This window comes from Anarrhichthys ocellatus, unplaced genomic scaffold, assembly GCF_004355925.1.
Source record: "Anarrhichthys ocellatus isolate YVR2014 unplaced genomic scaffold, GSC_Weel_1.0 scaffold49, whole genome shotgun sequence".
NCBI classification, from domain to species: domain Eukaryota; kingdom Metazoa; phylum Chordata; class Actinopteri; order Perciformes; family Anarhichadidae; genus Anarrhichthys; species Anarrhichthys ocellatus.
In genome coordinates this window covers 79408-100221 of record NW_022280079.1, presented here as the reverse complement: position 1 = coordinate 100221, position 20814 = coordinate 79408, and the positions used below count along the sequence as shown (strand labels likewise).

The 20814-nt window shown below is 41.1% G+C and overlaps 1 protein-coding gene across 2 annotated transcripts in view; it reads left to right on the top strand.

The window, feature by feature from the left end:
• Positions 1-20814, top strand: part of large1 (LARGE xylosyl- and glucuronyltransferase 1) — a 118231-nt gene that overhangs the window by 22920 nt on the left and 74497 nt on the right. For both annotated transcript variants that reach the window (XM_031869872.1, XM_031869871.1), the window contains exons 2-4: positions 3669-3855; positions 15166-15464; positions 20085-20167. In XM_031869872.1, the coding sequence (XP_031725732.1) occupies positions 3750-3855; positions 15166-15464; positions 20085-20167 (488 nt within the window). In that variant the 5' untranslated portion in view covers positions 3669-3749. The remainder of the gene's footprint in view (positions 1-3668; positions 3856-15165; positions 15465-20084; positions 20168-20814) is intronic.

Here is a 20814-nt window from a genome sequence, read left to right as displayed (position 1 = left end):
TCTTGAGCTATTTATGATCTTCCCACTTCAGCTTCCTTAACATGTTAATAAACATCATCCACTTATTATTTCATCTTCTATATGGCTTTATAAAGATTATTGGTTAATCCAACCAGCGGTGACGGTATTATATCATGTTACAAAGTAAAAGGGATACTCCACTCAAAACATGATTCTACCAATGTTCACTATTGGAAATGTCAGGGAACATATCTTAGGAAAGCAACAAATATTTCAAAATCTGGATGTGTTTATTGGCACCAAATAAGAATCAAAAAGAGATAAAGACCTACATGTGTTTTGGGAGGAGGAGGCTGCCTCATAATGTCAATGTATTGGGATTAATTCCATTAGACATTTTAAATTTTAAGTTGTAACTGAACTGTATTGCTGAGCAACCTGGATCCTTTTTTATTTAATGTTTTCACATGTTTACTGTTATTCTTTCAAAGTTGTTTCATCACAGCCAAAATGGGAATATTACACTTAAAATAATTTACATCTCTGAAGAGTGAAATCTGACATAACCTTTTACATCTTAACCCACATGAAGAAAGATCTGCAATGTAGACGCTGTTGGACCAGAACTGTACAGAAGACACATGAGCGGTTTTACTAAACTGGAGGTGCGTGTTGTCTATTTTTCTAGACAGACAGAATTAGCTGTTGAGCGCTGGCAGTAGCAGTGCCATGCTTGCTGGAAATACTTAGATTTTTTTTGAGAAGATTACTCTAACAACAAAAACAATCCCATCTGATTCTGAAAGGCTTGAAAACTTTCAGCAAACCCATCCTCAAAACTGCACAGTGTGGCATCGGCATGACAGGTTATCAAGGCTAATATTCCACGCTTAACAGGTTGGTTTTGGAGGAGGCACAAACCTCAGAGACAGGTTACTATAAACCAAAACAGTCTGCATGGATGGAGTGATGAGATTATTTGGTCGTGTGCATGAACTGACCATTTGACATGCTGGGCCTTCATCTTCAGTGTTCTTATGCGTGATCTATAAATGAAGGTGGCAGACGAAGGTCTGTGGATTATTGAAGTATTCATTGCATAGCACAGTATGAATTCAAACTCAAAACTATTGAGTTTGAATTGTGTTGTGTTAGGTACCTTTGTCCATTTCAAGTCTCTGTTTGAGATGTGCCATAGAAAAAGTCTGCAGATGAAATGAAAACTAACCTCTGTAAATCTGTCATCTTTGAGCGTTTCCCATCTTCACTGCATCGCCGTCCTTCACACAACAATTCTATCAGACTCTCTCGGCATGTTTCCCCATGGCCTCTTTCTACCAATAAACTTCTGCTCCCATAATCATCGCTCATCACTTTTAGTGTCATCACGAAGCAATTTACTATTGAGCTGTGGATATACAATTCTATTTTCTATGAGCTTATTGTTGGGCCTCAAAGGAAGGCTCACCATTGACATCTCTAGTTATGGCTGAACATTTGAAGCCAGGCTATGGATACCACATTACTTTTTGTACTGGGCAAAATTAGAAAAGATTGGATGTGATTCATCTCCCTCTGAGAATATAAATGTCTGTGGGTTTTAGTGAGCATTGGTTGTTCTATGGTACAAGTTTAGTTTGACCAGAGAGTAAAATGAAGGGAGTCTCTTTCATCTGTTAGTTTGTGGACTACAGTGTCTGAGACGGTTGCTAGAGGAAGATTTATAGAGACTTCTTCTGGTTGAATCTTCCGCCAGGATCCCACTTTTACTTGACTCGAACAGTCGCTGACTTGTACCGGTCGCATAAACGTGCACGTGCTTGCGTGGCATAATTCACCCTAGCCTTCACACCCTTTGGCTGTCTTTGTGTTCCTATAAAGTTATATAAATGTAGGTAACAGCAGATCTCCTCACACAACCTCTCCAAAACAAGCATCCACTTTGTTATCTGCTTCTACTTCTTAAAAAAACAGCTAAAGGTGTATACGCCAACAACTGGTCTGGAGGAGCATGCGCAATTTCATCTTTCCGATTCGTTTTAATGGTGCATGTCATCTGATAACAATTCACAAGTGATACTTTGTGTAACACTTGTGATTCCGGCTGAATGAAATGAGTGGACGGGCTTATTGCATGTTTTAACAAAGATTTCCTTCAGTCTGAGCTCCTGCAACCTCCTTTCTGCTACATCCATAATGCCTTTTCTCCCTCAATCAGTGGCATAACACCTCTCTTAACTACAGTAATAAATGTCTTCAGTTTAGTATTTGCAATGTAAATCACAGTATCCAGTGGAGAGCCAATATCGCACAGGGGTCAAAGGCTAAGGAGCCACTGAAATGACTCATAGTCGGCCTATCAAAGCAGTGGTTGTCGTACTCGAGAGACTAGTTTAATCTGCTTTAGCCTCATTTAACCTCGTCTCACTCTGAGCTCTTCACATGGCCCGGGCCACAATAAAAAAGTGGAGATTCAGTCAGCGCTGGGTTCATTAAGAGTGCTGGAAATCTGCTCCCTCTACTGCATTCTACTGGGTGGCACGATGATAATTGGCATTCTGGTTTGTGTATGTGCCAGCCTCCACAGTGTCAGCTAGAGGTATTATGTTTCATCCATGGGCAGTCTCTGGTGGAGATTAAAAATTGACTGAAGTCAATGGGGTGATGAGACAAATGTGGTTGTAACGGAAAGAGGATTTGGACTAATATCATATAATGAGACTGCTATACTCTCTGCCCTGCATCGCACTGGAAATTGACAAATTAGTTGAGGTCATCAAAGTCAGATTAAGATGTGACTGCCTGATTAAACTGGCAGGTGAAAAAAGATTGAACTGCTTGGTGCTTGCAGTTCTTGAATTTGATATGGATGATTTAATGAGCTAGAAAATGTGGCTCCATGGTGACTCTGCCATTTGATTGGTCATGTCTATCCTCTATCTATATAATTTGTCAGAGGTCAGACAACCAGTGGTTCTTTTTTCATCAAGGCAACGCTTTGGTTGATATTGATTACATCCTGTAGAGCTGCATCTGCTGGTATAGGCCATGATGTATGGAAAACTCACTCTTGCTGTCTTTTTCGATTGGGATATTGTAAATTGTTGTGAAATAAATACAGATTTGTATTATTGTACTTTGCTTGCTAGCTACATAACTTGGGTTTGTTTTTACTAATTGCACCAAATATGGTGCCGCAACTAGAGCTGGGTCCATCCAGTGTATGAGCTTAAACTGGTTTAATTTCATGCAAAGCAGCTGAACTTAAGTTATTATTATTACATGACAACATTATGACACATTCTGGTAAATTCAGTAGTAGCCTACATCAGCAAACTGTGCCGACGGCGCTAAATCCAACTTGTATTGTATTAGTTTTAAGCAGTATGACAACGTGATTAACATAAAACTGTTTATAAACCGACTAATAGAGCCAATAGTGTCTGACAGGCTGCCTGCATTTCACTGGCCAGTCGAGGCCGGCAACATGAAGGAGATGAGATGGTTTTACTGTTGTACATTTAAAGCCTACAATGAATAATTATTAACGGTACTACAGGATCTTGAGTATATTACTCAAGATGGTTCTTTTGGCGCAGGTGGTTCAGATGTATTCAGATGACGCCATGTGCTCAGCTGTCCATACAGGATGTGGAACGGAAGCATCTTCTTTAACATAGTTTTTCCTTCTCTCCCCTCTCCTCTAGTGCCATGAATCAGCCTGGACAACAGCTGCTACCCACATAGAGGTCATTTTACCTCTCTTTCCATTCGCTTCGGACCAAAGGATGCTGGGAATGTGTCGTGGGCGCAGGAAGTTCCTGGCGGCCTCTCTCGCCCTGCTCTTCATCCCAGCACTCACCTGGCTTTACCTGTCAGTCGGGAGCTTTCAGGGTAAGCACAGATCTCTAACATACTGGTGGTGCTTTGTAATGAAACGGGCTATAGACATTTTCTGCCTTCCACTTACTAAATCATTTGCCTTTTGAAAACTGCGTTTGTTTTTGATTTGTCACTTAAAGAGTAACTAAATCCCCAAACTACTTTTTTTTCAGCTGAAACACAATGTTTATGTGTATTTAGTAGTGTTGTTGATGGATTCAGGTCTTAATCTTGACATTGTAGTGCAACGTATTTGAATTCAACATATTGGCTGTTCTGCAGCCAGGTGACTTATATGGAAGCAGCTTTGGTCACCAAGATAGACACATAGCTAGCGCTAATGCTAGTTGCTAACATACACAGAGCCCAGCCATGCATGTAAACTTAAATTCACAGAATTGTATGAGTTTATACTGTATTTTGTCACCATAGCAGAATTTTTACAGCACTCTTACCTTACCATAATCATAACAATAGTCAGCTTATGTTAATCGCTAGCATGCTAATTGGAAGGGTATCGGTCATCATGAACAGTAGGTTGAAAACAGTCAAATCTGGAAAATCTGTTTTATGTACTACTGTCAGGATATAGTGACAGCAAATATGACAAAAAACTGTTTTTATTCAACTGCTGCTTATAACTTACTACTAATATTTGGTTAGGATTCCAAAAATAATCTTTAATATTTGTCCTCCACCACTAATTTAATCCATATAGTGTAAGAAATAACACCTTGATCAATCTCTGCTGAATACAATACAAAATGAATACTTTTTCACTGTATACCATGCCTTAATCTCAAACAGACAGTCTAAAGAAAGAAATATCCTGTAACAAAGTCACCATACCCTCCTCTTTTTCTTCTGGAGGTGCTATATTAATGAACTACTGAGGCCTGTCCAAAGTTGATTACTTCCTACAGACAATATAGTCCGGGAGTTCTTGGAGCTACTTTAATGACTTTGACTTGCAGGATTGAAATACTGCAGTAGTGCAATTATTAATTATGATTAAATTGACAATTTTGACTTGGGGTCACAGTCACTGGAGACTGTATATGTGAATAGGCTTCCATAATGCAATAGCCACCAAAATCTGCAAAGTAATTATTGGATTTGGCAGTAAATTCCTGTCGGTGGGGAGTAGTTTCTGGGACTGTGATAAGTTGTGAAAGGACCTGGCTGCAGGGAGCATCAGCTGTAGGTGAGGCCTGAATGAGTCAGACAGGAACAATGTGCCTCCACTAGCTCGGACTCTCCCTTCCCCACTTCCTCTCGTCTCTCCAGCTCAAACCCCATTCTGTTGCTCTGTCTCTATCTCTTTCTCTTCTCTCTGTTGTGTTTATCTGTTTGACGGAGTGAGAGCGATGGCCAGTCTCTGGGGTCTTCGGTGCTGTGTCTGAATGAACTGCCACATAGAGCAAACCTGCAGAGAAAATAAGGTCTTATCGATAGAGAAATACACTATAGGCCTTAAAAGTATCTATGGCACCATGTTCACATACTTTTGTGGGTTGGTCTTCCAAGGTTTGGGCTAGGGCTGAGTTAGGCCTGTCACAACTTTTGTTGGACAACATATTGTCCCAGAAATAATTACGTTAAACAACATTATGACTGTTTTATAACAGCATAATGCAAGTACACCATTTCAAATAGCAATAAACGTTTAATTTGTAATGATATTCAGACATTGGAATGTGAGGAAAATCGAAAAATATCCTTAAAAAACAAAGCATAAAAGAAAAAAGCCACACAGCCAAAACAATAAATACAATGGACTCTCTGTCTCTTTCAACTTAAATGTGCATTCTCTGCCAAATGCCCAAGTCGTTTAATGGTAGGGGAAACCCTGTTGTTCATTCTGGCATTATGTTGGTTAGAATGTTAGAGACACTCTTATGTAAACGTAAACTCATGTAAACACAACTGTCAATATCAGGGGCAGCAAAAATGATAGAGGTCATGTCCATATATGGTAATATAAGTCGATAACATAAATGATTGAGATAATGTCCTTATATCGTACAATAAGTTGATAAGGTAAAAATGATAGAGGTCATGTCCTTATATCGTACGATAAGTTGATAAGTGTTGGGAACGTAAAGGAGCGTGTTTGGTTATCAGCAAATATGAAACTAAACTATCAACATCAATGGAGTTATTAACATCAATAAGTTAATTAGTAATTACTAATAAGAACGGGGCACCAGTCTTCAGCATGTCTGAAGCGTCAATACAGACCACACATCCTAAAACAATCAAATGATATCTGGGAGAAGATCTCTATTGTTCCTGGCAACCCATTCTCATTACATGCGGACGCTTGGTCAGGACCCTTTGGCATCACTTCATAACGCACTGGGTAGCACTTGGTGTCACTTAGGTTTAGGCAACAAAACTACTTGGTTAGTTTTAGTAAAAGATCATTGTTTGGGTTAAAATAAGTATTAATGACGCAGGCTAGTTATGGGGACTACTTAACTTGATGTGACTTAAAATTGACTTTTGTTTTCACATGGGACACAACCAGCCGTCTCCTGGGTGATAGTGTTTTTTTGGACCCATCCGTCCACCCCAACTTCTCCCTACACTTGGTGTCAATGACGTCGATGGGTATACATTATAGTAAGTGGAAAGCCTGGTGTGTCTCATACAGACACTAAAGGGTGCCTTGTGCGTCGGTGTCAGATGGCTGTAACAAAACGTTGGTATTTGAAGTCCCAGGAATGAGTCCGGGCTGTTCCTGGAGAACTCGGCTCATTTACGCAGCAGTTTTCTCTCACAGATCCCTGTTTTGTGCTTTCAATTTTTGTTTGTGAACAGTTGAACAAAATGTGTTTATGTGTAGGTGATGAGCCTGGAATTCTACAAAAGGAGGCAAATTAAACAGGAAAGGAAATATATTGGTTGGATGATTTAGAATTTGGTCAGAACAATCTAGAAACCTTACATTACATTACACTCATTTAGCAGACGCTTTTATCCAAAGCGACTTACAATTCAGCCAGGGATTGAACCGCCGACCCTCTGATTGAAAGACGGCCCTGCTATCCGCTTAGCCACAGTCGACCTTAGTGATTAAAAGTTACTAAAAGCTTGAGGTTTCATCGAACGACGTGGATGTGGTGTGGCAGCCATTTCACATGGTTCACCATCATCCATCATGCTGTTGTAACTCGACTGTACTTTGCCAAAACTGTCCCAAACTTGACATGCTTGATGATTGTCATGACTTTAGGACTTCTGCATGTCAATATTAAGATGGATAGATAGATAGATAGATATGTACTTTATTCATCCCCAGGCGGAAATTTGTATGTTACAGCAGCAAGACATACAAAGTAAGCAAAGCAACAGAGTAACCAAAAATATTAAGTATTAAAAAATGCACAATATATACAATAGAATAATTATCCAATATGGATAATGGGTTATCCAATATGGATAATAGTTTCTTCAGTGTCCTCCTCTCCACCACCTGTTCCAGAATATCTTGTTTGCAGCCAATGATGGAGCCGGCCTTCTTAACCAGTTTGTTAAAACCTCTTGCACACGACGCCCCCAAATGTGGGGGCTCTCGGGGTTAGGGGGGGTTGCAAATATTGTCCAAAAAAGGCCCATATTGATAGGGAATATTGTACATGTGTACATTTTATATACCGGATTAAACAGCAACGTATGGCAACACTATCATATACTGTAAGTCACTTTTTACACACTCCAAACACAACTATACACTACTAATATAAGCAACTAGAAAATGTGGCATAAAATCACGAATTCCTGTGCAAAAATCGCCGTTATATTTATTGCCCTTCGATATTTTAACACCATGCTAACTGCTACACTGCTAATCCACACATCGCTGAGCATTAGCGTTTGACACAGAACGCATAAATACCTTCGGTTTTTCTCTCCGTGAAACGACTAGAAAGCTGTGAGTGAACAACGGCAACATAACAGTTGCCTTCACCGGAAAAAATCGTTGGCTTTTGCTCACCTTTATGAAGAAAACACAAACATAACGTCGAAAATTATCCTAGAAATATTGTTGGCAACTGCATCCTGTCTGGTTTTCATCTGTTTCCTGTAGAAGGGGGGGTCAATCTAACTTGTGGGACCCGGGGGTGGGTGGTCAGACTTTTGGCGAATGGAATTTTATGCTCGGGGATACTCACACTCTTTGCATCTTTACTCGCTGAAAAGTCTGTCAATCAACACCCGGTTTCGACGCCCACCTTCCTGAGACTCTGACACGTCGAAGGCGGGCTCATTGACGGAAATCGACCGAAAATCGACCGACTGAGCTACAGCCCCATACACACACAGCAACTGAGAAAATCCTATGGATGAGAGCCAGAGACGGGCTCTGAGAGGACCCTGGCTCTCAAAATGATTCCAAACGGCTGTATTTGGATGTATTGAATAATATGAGTGATAAAAATAAAGTGAAATATATAGTTATATAGTATATAAAAGTACAATGTAAGAGCTGCAACAGCTGGTTCCAAAATGACGACCTCGCGTGACCTCTCTGTACTAAAGCCTCTTATTCTTCACTTTATCCCAGCCAACCTTTATTCAACAACTACTGATCGGTTGTGCTATGATTTGGGAGAGTTTTTAGGCAGCCAGCTGCATTATTTCAAAAACATAATATCAATAAAAGTGCTTTTTTTTCAGGCGAACCTGAATATTTTCAATTTGAGCTGTGTAATATCTTCATGTACTATATTAACCAGCAACATATACACAACCTTTACCCATCTCACAAGTGTTATCTGATTATAGCATCAAAAATTATTAAAATAGACCTTGTAGTTACAGAACTGTGGTCTCTTTAGTATGGGTATGCCATTTTCGAGCAGAGGCCTACAAATAGGGCTAGGGTTTAAAAGGTTTTAATTAAGTCTGTTGGTGTCTCCGGCTCCAATGCTGCTCCCCAGCAGACTACGGCGAAGTAAAGTGCACTGGCCACAACAGACCGATAGAACATCTCCAACATCTTGCTGCACACATTGAAGGATCGACTCCTCCCCTTCTTGTACACAGAAGCCCTGCCCTGTACTCCTCCTCCCGTCCATCCCTTATACACCCGACCACTGCAGAGTCATCAGAGAACTTCTGCAGATGGCATGACCCCGAGTTGTATTGGAAGTCAGTGGTGTACAAGGTGAACAGGAAGGGAGACAGAACAGTTCCCTGTGGAGCTCCAGTATCACTGACCACCCCATCAGACAGCACACGGCCCAGTCGGACAAACTGTGGTCTGCCTGTGAGGTAGTCAGTGATCCAGGAGACGGTGGACGCGTTAACCCCCACCACCTTCCAACCAGTGCTGCTTCTCACTCAGCAGCACTGGTTGGATGGTGTTAAATGCACTGGAGAAATCAAAGAAAGTGATTCTCACAGAGCCACCGGTTCCCATCCAGGTGCGACTGAGCTCATTGCAGCAGGTAGATGATGGCGTCGTCCACTCCCACATGAGGCTGGTATGCAAATTGCAGAGGGTCCAGTGAGGATTTGCATTTGCATACAGTAGGTCCAGAGTTTTATTGTTCCTTGTGGGGCAGTCAACATACTGGTGTAAGGTCGGCAGGGCTTTATCCAGAGTGGTGTGATTAAAGTCTCCAGTAATAGCCAAAAACGCACCAGGATGTTGACTTAGCAGTCCAGATACAGTGGAGTGGATGGTGTCCACTGCTACCTCAGCGTCAGCTGATGGCGTGACGTACACAGCCAAAACAATGGCCGACGTGAACTCCCTCGGCAAATAATAAGGACGCATCCCCACGGCTAACAGTTCAATGTCCAGGCTACAGAAGCGTTTCTTCACACACATGGTCAGGATTACACCACCTCTCGTTCACATACACGGCAATCCCGCCACATTTCTTCTTACCGCTCAGTACAACGTCTCTGTCCGCCCGAACAGTCCTGAAGCCGGGAAGCGACGCACTGTGATTTGGAAAATCCGCGTGTATCTCTCGGTCTTAACCAGCACGCCGAGTTTGTCCGTCTTATTCGCCAAACTCATCGTCATAGCGCCACCTACTGATAATTATGGCCGTTAGCAGGATTCTATAATTACAGCGGCCCAAACACTGAACTTATTAAAAGGGTTTGTGGGCACACCACCAGAAAAATACTTCTCTGATCTAAATATGTACAAACTAAGATGTTTGGAGAGCAGAAATTGGATGAAAAAGGTTTCCAAATCGGGCTTGTACGTGGAGTTTTCATTAATAGTAAATTTAACTGTTTTTGTTTGTTTTGGAGCCAGGCCGTAATGTAAGGTAATTTCATGCAACGTGAAGTTTGTTTAATAAAATGAAACTGCACCCAGCCTAATTTATATGATAGATTATTCTACATTGGCTCACCTTTTGGCTTAAATTTATTTCTTTACAAAAATGTTTTTTTTCCCACATGGAACTACATTCTCCTATTTCTCCTCCAATCTTTCAGCTTTGAGTCACTCAGCAGTGATTGTCAGAGCTACCTGCACAAACAAACAGTTGGTTCTGAGACCTGCATTTACTTTGAGGGTCTGTTATGTTACGAACACTGAAGCGCATTCACACACATTCAGTTTTTTGTCGATTTTTACAGATTTACAGTTATGATTGTATTCAGAGGTACACTCAAGACATTCGAGGCTTAAGACCTGGCAAAATGAACTGGCTATGCCATTGGTAGACACAGGAAATACCATTTAACTCGTGCACGCAGTGTATGATGGTCACAGAAATGTACGGCGCATCAACCAGAGACTTGCCAGTACCCTCCATGTGCGTGAATATGCGATGGCCCAATCAATGCTGCTTGCAGCTTTAATTAATGTTTGGAACTGCTTCTGAATACAGTTGAAGGAGAACTGAAAGTCTTAAAGAATTAGATTGGTATCAACAAGTTTCATGAAATTTAAGTAAAACAAAGTTTAGAATATTTTTCAATCAGCCAGTCAATAATCAAGTAACAATTATGATAAATAGAGTGTATGAAAATACATTTGTGGATCACACATAAATAATGTAGAAACTAAAATGTTGAAAACCATCGCAATATGACACAAAACTAAAGATACCATGGATAAGAAGTCACCATATATTCTGTTTGTTCTCTCATAGCTGCATACATGACCTACTGTGTGCAGGTCAACACGTACAAAACCAACACCAATCACAATTTTAAATGGATCGGGTTATTTTGAACCAACAAACACTATTGATGAACTTCCATGCTGTAACATTTTTTGTGATCTAGTTGATCTCAAAACTGCACAGATAATGTATATAGATAACATAACATATTCATTTGCTTCGCTGTATCCAGAGGTTGTTGGAAATTAATGGGGATATGTATGTATAAAAAAAACAAATAAAGAATAGATGTTATCTGTCAAAGGGCTTCACTTGTGGATGGTTGTGAAAAGGAATTAAGAATGTCTACTTCACTTTGCAAATAAGAAAAAGGTGGTAAACAAGCATAAAAATGAGGTATGAACATTATAATGTATGAAAGGTTTCTGTTGTGTTTCTGTAGTGAATGCGTTGCTCAGTAAAAAGGGTAGAATGAGCTTAAGCTTTAGCCTACAGCTTTTCAGTTTTCTCCATTTAATCTAGTATTCAGTCTTTATTATGTGCATTATTTTTGGAAAATTGGTAATAGGGTCTTAAATATATTGTTACTACTACAACTCCTACTATGCTCTGACAATTGACTTGATTGATTTAGTTATTTTGTCTTCGACACATGCAGCCGTTGTTTCCTGATTAAAGTTAGCCCATTTGTGACCTCAGCACTCCAAACTTTACTCCATGCTTTGGTCACACGACCTACCTGTTCTCCAGCAGCAGCAGATTGTATCTTCAAAGATATTTTTGTGATTTAACTGATGTCTCCTAACTGTGTCCTGACCGAACACTGGTTTTAGCCTGAACAACCATGTTATCATTGTGGGCTGACGGTAAACATCTGTGTGATCATTGATGATTGTCATCCGACACATCTTTCTGAATCTGACTATTTGTGTTACTTCCGAAACCCTCAATTCCAGTTCCTGCAGGTGGGTTAAGGTGTGAATGAAGGCTGGGTTTAAAAGTCTTCGCTCAAGTTCTCTATTTTGAATGCTTTAGCGGAAAGTGTGCTCCGATATCCCCATTTAGTGCGATGCAGGAGGACGCTATGAAGGTAGTGCGATGCAGGAGGACGCTATGAAGTGCAAGTTACGGTTTCTCGGTGGTATTTGCTCCGTCCTCCTTATCCAAGCGATTGGACAAATTGGTGGCTGGCTGTTTTACTTTTGTAGAGGTCTCTCCAGCTGTCTGCCAGGGGAACAGATGCCGTCGCTTGATGGATGTGTTGCCACCGCCCAGCAGATATCTGCCTGACTGCAGTGGTGAGAGCTAATTACATACGTGAATGCACTGGGAGCATGGCTTCCAAACAGACATGAATCACTCAGCATGTAGCAGTGTGTCTGTTAGCTGCTCTTCATCTCTAAGAGCAGAGGAACATGAGCTTTTGTCTTCACTAGGTACATCTAGTCAGGGGCTTGTGTAGAATTTCTGAGTAGTTTACTGGTCTTGTACTTGTCTGGTTGTTGTATTGCAATGTTGTGTTTCTTTAAATGTGTATGGATTTTGAATCAAAAATAGATTCCTGGCAGACTGTGACTAAGATGATCATGGATTTAACAGTGTGATCATGACTGTGATCATTGCAATGCAGATCCCACTGTCCTGACTGCAGGAAACCAGTGCACTCATTTAACTCAGTTTATACATACGGAGTTGTGTTCTTTATACTATGACAGTTTTACTCAAATTAGATCACAATATACATCACTTTGCTAACAGTATTTCAATATATGAGATGGTGACCCCAGTATCATGACAAGTGACACACAGCCCTCATTGTTTCACACAGGATTTAGTGGGACTGTGGTGGGTGAGCCTCAGACCCTCTAGGGGGGTCCAGGGGAAAACTATTTTGTCCATTTGAAATGATAGAGCCCTGTGGATGCATGGTGTTGTGCCTTTTGTTCCTCTTTTCAGCCTTATTCCATTGACATGGCTGAACTTCCAGCAGAAGCTAAAAACAATCTCATCATGTTTAGCACACTTCTGTGTTATATTATTAATATTAGTGGGTTTTTAGTTGCATTACAACATTTAGCTAAAAATAAAGCTCTATTTTTAAAATATGTATATGTTCAATGATTGGTACTCAAAGGAACAAAGATTAGTGGTTGATGTGAACTCAACATTCAGGTCTGAAAAGTGAGTCAGTGCTTCATGTGTTAAAGCTGCATTCTCTCTACTGTCCATCATCCTTTTTTTACTGACATAAAACATGCCCACACAACAATTGACCATTTGTTAAATTAAATGTTTTACTGTTTATGATTTTAAATGTTCAACACATGTAAGCTAAGCATGCATTATTAACCTGGTTAGTGATAAAACATGTCCTACATGTAAATTACATTCATTCATGTGTTTTTACTGAGGCTGTTATTTGCATGTAGATGAAGAGCTTCATGAAAAATAACTAAAAGCCAAATGAATTGGCTTGGCTGCATAAAAGACCAGGTGCTGCCCTGAAAATGCCATATGCCATCTGTGAGTACCACAAACAAATAGCCGGTTCAGTGGGATTAGACCCAGAAAACCCACTCTGCAGATTAATTACAGTTTGTACTAAATGGAGTCCAGGAGGTGCTTTGGTTCTGGTGGAGAGGGCTCAGAGGCCCTCCATGGTTGAAAGGACCCTTACTGCCTGCCTCTCTCTATTATGGTCACAGGGGACAATAAACTGCAGAAAAACTCAAATGTGTAGATTCATGTACACACTTTGTTAGAGCACAAACTAAGCCAAAACATTTGTTCAATTGATTTTAGCATCATTTAGCATCTTTACACATGCAAAAAGCAAGACAAATGTCCACTGATACATTAGTTCAGCACAGGGATGTTAAACTGATGGCCTGTGTCAAAGGGGACTACCAACGCTCCTAGTTGGGTGAAAGCAACAGATGGTATGCTAGAAGGTCCTCTACTTCCCAATGTGATTAATCAATACATGGAATTGGAGCTATAAGGCCTCTTGAGTCCCTGGCATACTGTACTATGTGGAGTTCTTCAAGGCTGTCACTTTTCCCCAGTGACATTGTGAAAGGAGAACTTGTTGTACTCTGTAATGATCCCCCCACCCCTTTTGGAGCTGAGGTTTCTGAGATGTAGTGAGGAGAGAGAGCTTCATCCTCTCCCTTCTGTCTGCAGCATTCAGAGCTGCTTGTTCACACTGAAGCAGCCAGAACAGAGCAGAGCAGGTGACTCTGGACTCGGGTTAAATGCAGAGTATGGGCTGCCCTGCTCAACTCACAGTATTGATTGAAAGTTGTGTACTCTTCGTCTTGAGATACATCAACACTGTGATCCTAAATGTAAAGCCCCACATACTCAAGTCGTTTATGGGGAATTCCCCTTTAATAGAGAAATCCTATGACGATTTGAGCACTTCCACCAGTAAACGCAGCTGACTGCTGGGATGGAAGAAGGTGTAACATTGTCCAGTGAAAGTGTAGTAGATGTAGAGCAAAACTTGTGTTCATTCCCATATTTACCTTTCCTCTGGTGGTCTGATGGTCCCCAATATCAGTGTTTTTCAACCTTTTCTGAGCCGCGGTACATTTTTTACATTAAAAAGATCCCGCGGCACACCAACAACCCAAAAAGTTACAAAATGACGCTTTGTAGCATAATGCAGCATACAGTATATGCTGACAATTTAATGACCAGTCTCTCAATTTGTTGATCCTTACTCAGTGTGAAATCTGGGCCTGTTTTGATGAACACAAGAAAGGCTCGCACGAAGCTCTTCCTCAACAGCTCTGTCTCGCTCTGTTTTTAGTTTTTATAGCAGTCATGCTTGAACAGCTTATCTCACACAGATATGTTGTGTTATCTTCTCACCATAACCTCTCCCACGCATCATTTAATTCTGTCTTAAATTATTATTGCGCTACCTACTGCCACTCTCTGGCATGGAAGAGCATTTAATTACTTAGCCAGCGGACAGGACATGGGTCAAACTCTGAAAACAAAGTACACAGTCTTTATGTATATGATATGATAGGAATGTCATGTTGATATATCATATTATGGATGTATCATATTGGTATATTATATTATTGATACATCATGTTAGTATATCATATTATTGATCAATATAAAATGATCCACATAGCCTACACATAGGTTAACTACGTTAAAGTACCTCATGTTGAATCACTTCTTCCCCGTCTCTGACCCACAGTGAAACCCCTCCACTTATCTCCATTGGAAGCCCAATCATCGCCGGTGGGCGGAGCTGGCGAGCGACAGGCCTTAGAGCTGCGGGTCCGGGCAGTGGAGGAGGAGAACCGTGCTCTGCGCCGGGAGCTGAGCCGGCCCCCCAGGGGCCCGTCTGCACGCCATCCAAACGGTGGTCACCGCAGCAACCAAAGTCGAACCCATTCAGAGGAGGGCACCGGTGATAATGAGGGCCAGAAGGCTGCTGCGGTGGTGGGAAACAGCTCAGACTGTGTGCAGCAGCCAGTGGTGGATAAGTGTGAGGTGAGACTTGTGTCATAGCATCAGTAACACACCACTCCCAGGAACACAGCCTCTGCTTCGGTGGTCTCTGCATTGGCTCAGATTCAGGATACTGCTCAGTACTATGAAACAAGCTCATGGGTTCACACAGTACTCGTCAGAATTTACATTTAAATTGATCCAATAGATTTAGGGCTGAACGATATGGCAAGTGATCTAATTGTTGTTTTTTTAGACCAATATTGTGATTGTGATTCCTTATCTTCTGTAATATTCTCTACACACAAGCTAAATGAGTGTAATGTAATGTAAAAACATGATGAGATGAACTGATGAAGAACATACCTTTATTTAGCTAATGAATTGTAAATACCTTCAATCAAAGAAGATTATTATCATTTGAAATTTCAGTCTTTGTAATCATAATAATAATTAAAGCTGCGAGTAGCGATGAACGGGCCCTCGCATCCTGGGGGTGCCGGCGGGACTCCGGCCTGCACGGCCCGAGAACATCTGCGACCGTCGGACAGCGTGTCCGTGAGTCCGTCTGCTGCTGGAAAATATGCCTTGCAAATAGTCCACCACTTCCTGTATCCGCTGTGCGGTGCTACATAACACGTGCAAACATGCATTATGTTGTTCTATATCAAGTGTAAACCACATCGTGTAAAAGTCATGTAAATCAGATGATGTTTGTCAGAAAACGCATATTTCATTTCGAGAGCAGGTGGCGCTGTGAGTATTTTTGAAAATCAGCTTGTAGACATCCTCAGGCCATGAGTGTTATCAAGCATGTGAAGTTTGGAACAAGTCCAGCTGAGTTACATCAGCTTTTTTCATGGGGAATCACGTAAAGTAGCCGCCCGCTACGGCTAAGCCATTCCGTCAAACGTAAAGCTTTTGATAACCTTTAATCACAACAGTCTTGAGATTGTCCTGACAAAATTTGAAGTGGATCAGACAAAGTCCATAGGAGGAGTTCGTTAAAGTATAGCGACTAGAAATAGGACAAAATATATGGAAAAATGACACAAAAATCTAAATGGCCGACTTCTGGTACGGTTTTACAGCATGGTCTCAAGATACATTTTTTGAAGTCTCCATGAGATACATGTGCCTACCAAGTTTCATAAATGTACCTGAAATGTAGCGCTGGGGCTGCTCTATTGAAATATTGTCTTCCCATCACCTATGACACATGTACTGAATGCCACTGAACAATCAGCCTACTTTTTCATGGCAAATGATGCGTTGCCACGGCAACAGCGTTCAACGAAAAGTCACAATATTCATGATGATGCATCATCAATGTGTCAAAGCTAGGCTAGGAGTAATAAATATAAGTATAAAATGTGTCATCTCCTTTTGCCAGCAGGTGGCGCAATGACTATCCGAAAATTTTAGCATTGAAATGTGCTCAAGCTTGAAGTAGCATCATGCATAAGACGTTTTGTGCAGATTGGATAATGTACCTTGGAGTGATAACAACTTCCTTTTTCATGCCGAATGGGGAAAAATGGCTGCCACGCCACGTCAAGGTTCTTCCATGAAAACTCACGAATTTGATAACTTTTCATCACAAAGGTACTAAAAGCATCCTGACCAAATTTGAAGTCGATCGCATAAATTCTGTAGGAGCAGTTCGTTAAAGTACAAAGGTTGAAAAATGCAAAAAGTGACAAAAATGCACAAAATAGCGGGTTTACTGTAGCGCCCCCTATTGGTTGAATGGAATGAAAATGTCAGAGTATGTCACAGGATGCAATGTGCACATATGCTGCAAATTTGGTGAATTTAGGACAAATGGTTGAGAAGTTATGTATTGATATATAAGCCACACCCCTAAGAAGTTTATTGGTCCATATCTTGTAAACACTAAGAGATATCAAAAAGCTTTTGATAACTTTTGATGATCTGGATCCAATAATAATCTACAGCAAATTTGGTAAGCACGTAGGAGTTTGCAAAAATGAGTTTTTCACAAAATTCAAAATAAATGGCGCAACATTTTTCTAGGCGGAGCTTAGGAAAAGGATACTGCCAGACATCTCTTCGTCCTCTACTGAAATGACAGCATAGGGCTGCAACACGCGTCTTTATATGTCATTTTTTCCATAGATGTAAATGTAGTGAATTGTTATTTATTTAAATAATGGTATCCGACACCAGATCCGTCTATTGTCACCAAGACCCGATCCAGCTATTTGAGTCTGTATTGGACCGATATTCAATATCAGTATTGGTGTCGATATCGATATAAGTGACCCTGCTGTAATGTAATGGTACTACTTTATCGACATGCAGAGCGGAGTGATCAGGTGTGTGTGATGTCAGACGTTACTTTACACATAACACTACACCTGCTAAACCTTAATCACCTATAGTAACTACAGATTACATGAGTACAGGCGAATGCCTCTAAGAGTCGTGAAGATTTTTTTGCACCCTTGTACTCTACACGGGCCTCCTGATGTCCGGACTTGCGACATATTACAGCTGTGCAACCATAGTTCTGCTCCCAGTTGAAACCAGCATTTCTTCAGCCGGATGGGCCTACAGTTTACAGGGCTACGCTTAAACTCATTGAATCCAGAGTTACAGTAGGTAACTAACGTTTATATGTTGTATGGGCTTCGCTTATATGTTAAGGGCCAAGCTCATGTAGTCTAAGCATCACTGTGACATGAAGGTCCACAAGCAGACAAAATACACCAGTTCACAAACCGTGAATTGCCACCCGTGATGCGGCAGGGAGGCCGCGACTGAGAAAAACAGGGTGTTGTTCCATACTCATCACACAGCATTGCTGCTGCAGAAGAGTGGGAAGTCGATTATGCATTATTGGTGGAGTACACCCTCACGCCCTACAGAGGAATCCCACTGTGGTGCTCGATTGACTCCCTTGAGAAAATGTTTCACCAAAGGTAGTGCAAAGACCGATCAGGACAAAATTGGTACGGCATATGCTTTAACTTTAGATGGGGCCAAATTGCAGCAAACTGGCTGAGAAGAAACTGCTCTTGTTTCTGTTGCTCAGCTGGAATGAGACATGCGGTCCCTGTATCTGTCTGTCTAACACGGACGCCGTTGTTTGTGGGGCAGGGAGGGGAGATGAATGGAGAGGTGAGTGCTCTATCCAGAGAAAGCTGCCTTTCAGTCAGGTGACATGGAAGCATACAGCATTGCCAGAGCAAGACTGAAAGCTGGCATCAAGAGGAGTCAAAAGAGGAGTCAAAAGAGACTTCAACACCAACAACACTAAAGATATGTGGCAGGAGATCCAGAATGTCACAGGCTATAAAAGCAGGAGCTCCCCATCATGTGTGAGGCCATGCTGCCAGATGAGCTAAACACCTTTTATACTCTCTTTGATATCCTGAACAAAGAGTCACCTTTCAAGTCTGCTCTGCCTCCAGAGGACCGGCCAGTATCCTCAGAGGATGTGAGGAAAACCCTGATGAGAGTGAATATGAGTAAAGCTGCTGATAACAGCCCTAGTCCTGTACTAAGAACGTCCAGCTTACTGGATATTTTCAACATATCAATGTCACAGGAGAGAGTTTCCACCTGCTTTAAGAGAGACACCATCGTCTCTGTACCTAAAAAGTCTGCAGTGTCCAGTCTAAATGACAATCACCTTGTGGCTACCCCCCTTCTGATGAAGTGCTTTAAGAAACTGGTTCTCCAGCTCATCAAAAATAACATCCCAGTCAGCCTGGACCTTCACCAGTTTGCATACAGAGCCAATAGATCCACAGAGGCTACTGTCTCCACTGCTCTCCTCTCAGCCATCACTCATCTGGAAAATAACAACACCCACTTCAGAATGTTTGTTGATTTCAGCTCAGCCTTCAACACAATCTCCCCCATGAAATTGATTGGTGAAGTTAGCACTCTGGGCTTGAGAACCTCCCTCTGAAACTGTTTTTTTAGACTTCCTCACAAACAGACCCCAGCACCTCCTCCACTCTAGTGTTGAATACCACAGCCCCCCAGGGCTGTGTATTCAGCCCCCTCCTGTTCACTCTGTACACCCACGACTGCTACACCAAACATGAAGAGAACTCTGTTGTGACGTTTACAGAGGACACTACCGTCATTGGCTGGACTACAAACAACAATGAGACTTGATGTAGATCTCTGCAAAGTGGTGCTCTGAACAACACGGTGAACTTCAGAGTTTCTTGTCTATAAAGACTCAAATGTGTAAGAATGTGTGGCTGCAAAGCAACAATCCATAAGTAGTTGACTTGGTATTAATTCAATTCAGTTTATTTTTGTATAGCCCAAAATCAACAAATTTGCCTCACCTTACAATCTGTACATATGCAACATCCTCTGTCCCAGGACCCTCACATCGTATTACTATGCTTGATCAAAACTGTTCCCATTAAACTTTGATGTAAGATAATGAATATTCCACAGTATGATTTGCTATAAACACTTTAAGTAAATCAATACTTTGTGCTTTAAATCTACAAGTGATGTGTTTTTCTCTTTTTCTACTCAGCTAATTCAAATCTGCAAATATATTTTCTTCTCTGCTACATGTAGAATTAATTTCTCTCTTTTCTAACATGTTTCTATCTATTCCTTATAATCCTTAACTCTAATCCTTGAATCTTCTCATAATCTCCACAGACCATCCACGTGGCCATCGTATGTGCAGGTTACAACGCCAGTCGAGACGTGGTGACACTGGTCAAATCTGTCCTTTTCCACAGGTACAGCAATGCTCTCTCTTACTTCTTACCCTTCTTACACCAACCAGCTCCAAAAATGACATTTATGCACCAATTCTTCACATAAAATGAGTCTCACACACATATTTTATATTTAAATATACGTATATATGCCTTATGTTGCTCCAGACAGTTTTTTAAGAATGAAAATAGCAACCATGTAGACGGGACAGACTGTGTGTCAGTTTTGTCAAAAAAACTATGAACCAGTAAATGCATACATAACAAAAGAAATACAGATAACATTGTTTATTGTATTCCCCTTTGTATTGTATGATCTGTTTTTTTTATTTAGGCGTTTTAAATCGAAAGGATTTGAAAAAATGATAATCTGCTATTCCGTTAGAAGTTCTGAGTCTGGGGCGACTGTGGCTCAGAGCAGGTCGTCCTTTAATCAGAGGATTGGCTGTTGGATCCCCGGCTTCGTTGGGCCATGTCGATATGTCCTTGGGCAAGACATTTAACCCCAAATTGCTCCATACATCCATTCACACATCATTTATACATCCATTCACACATGTATACATCCATTCACACGACATTTATACATCCATTCACACATGTATACATCCATTCACACATCATTTATACATCCATTCACACATCATTTATACATCCATTCACACATG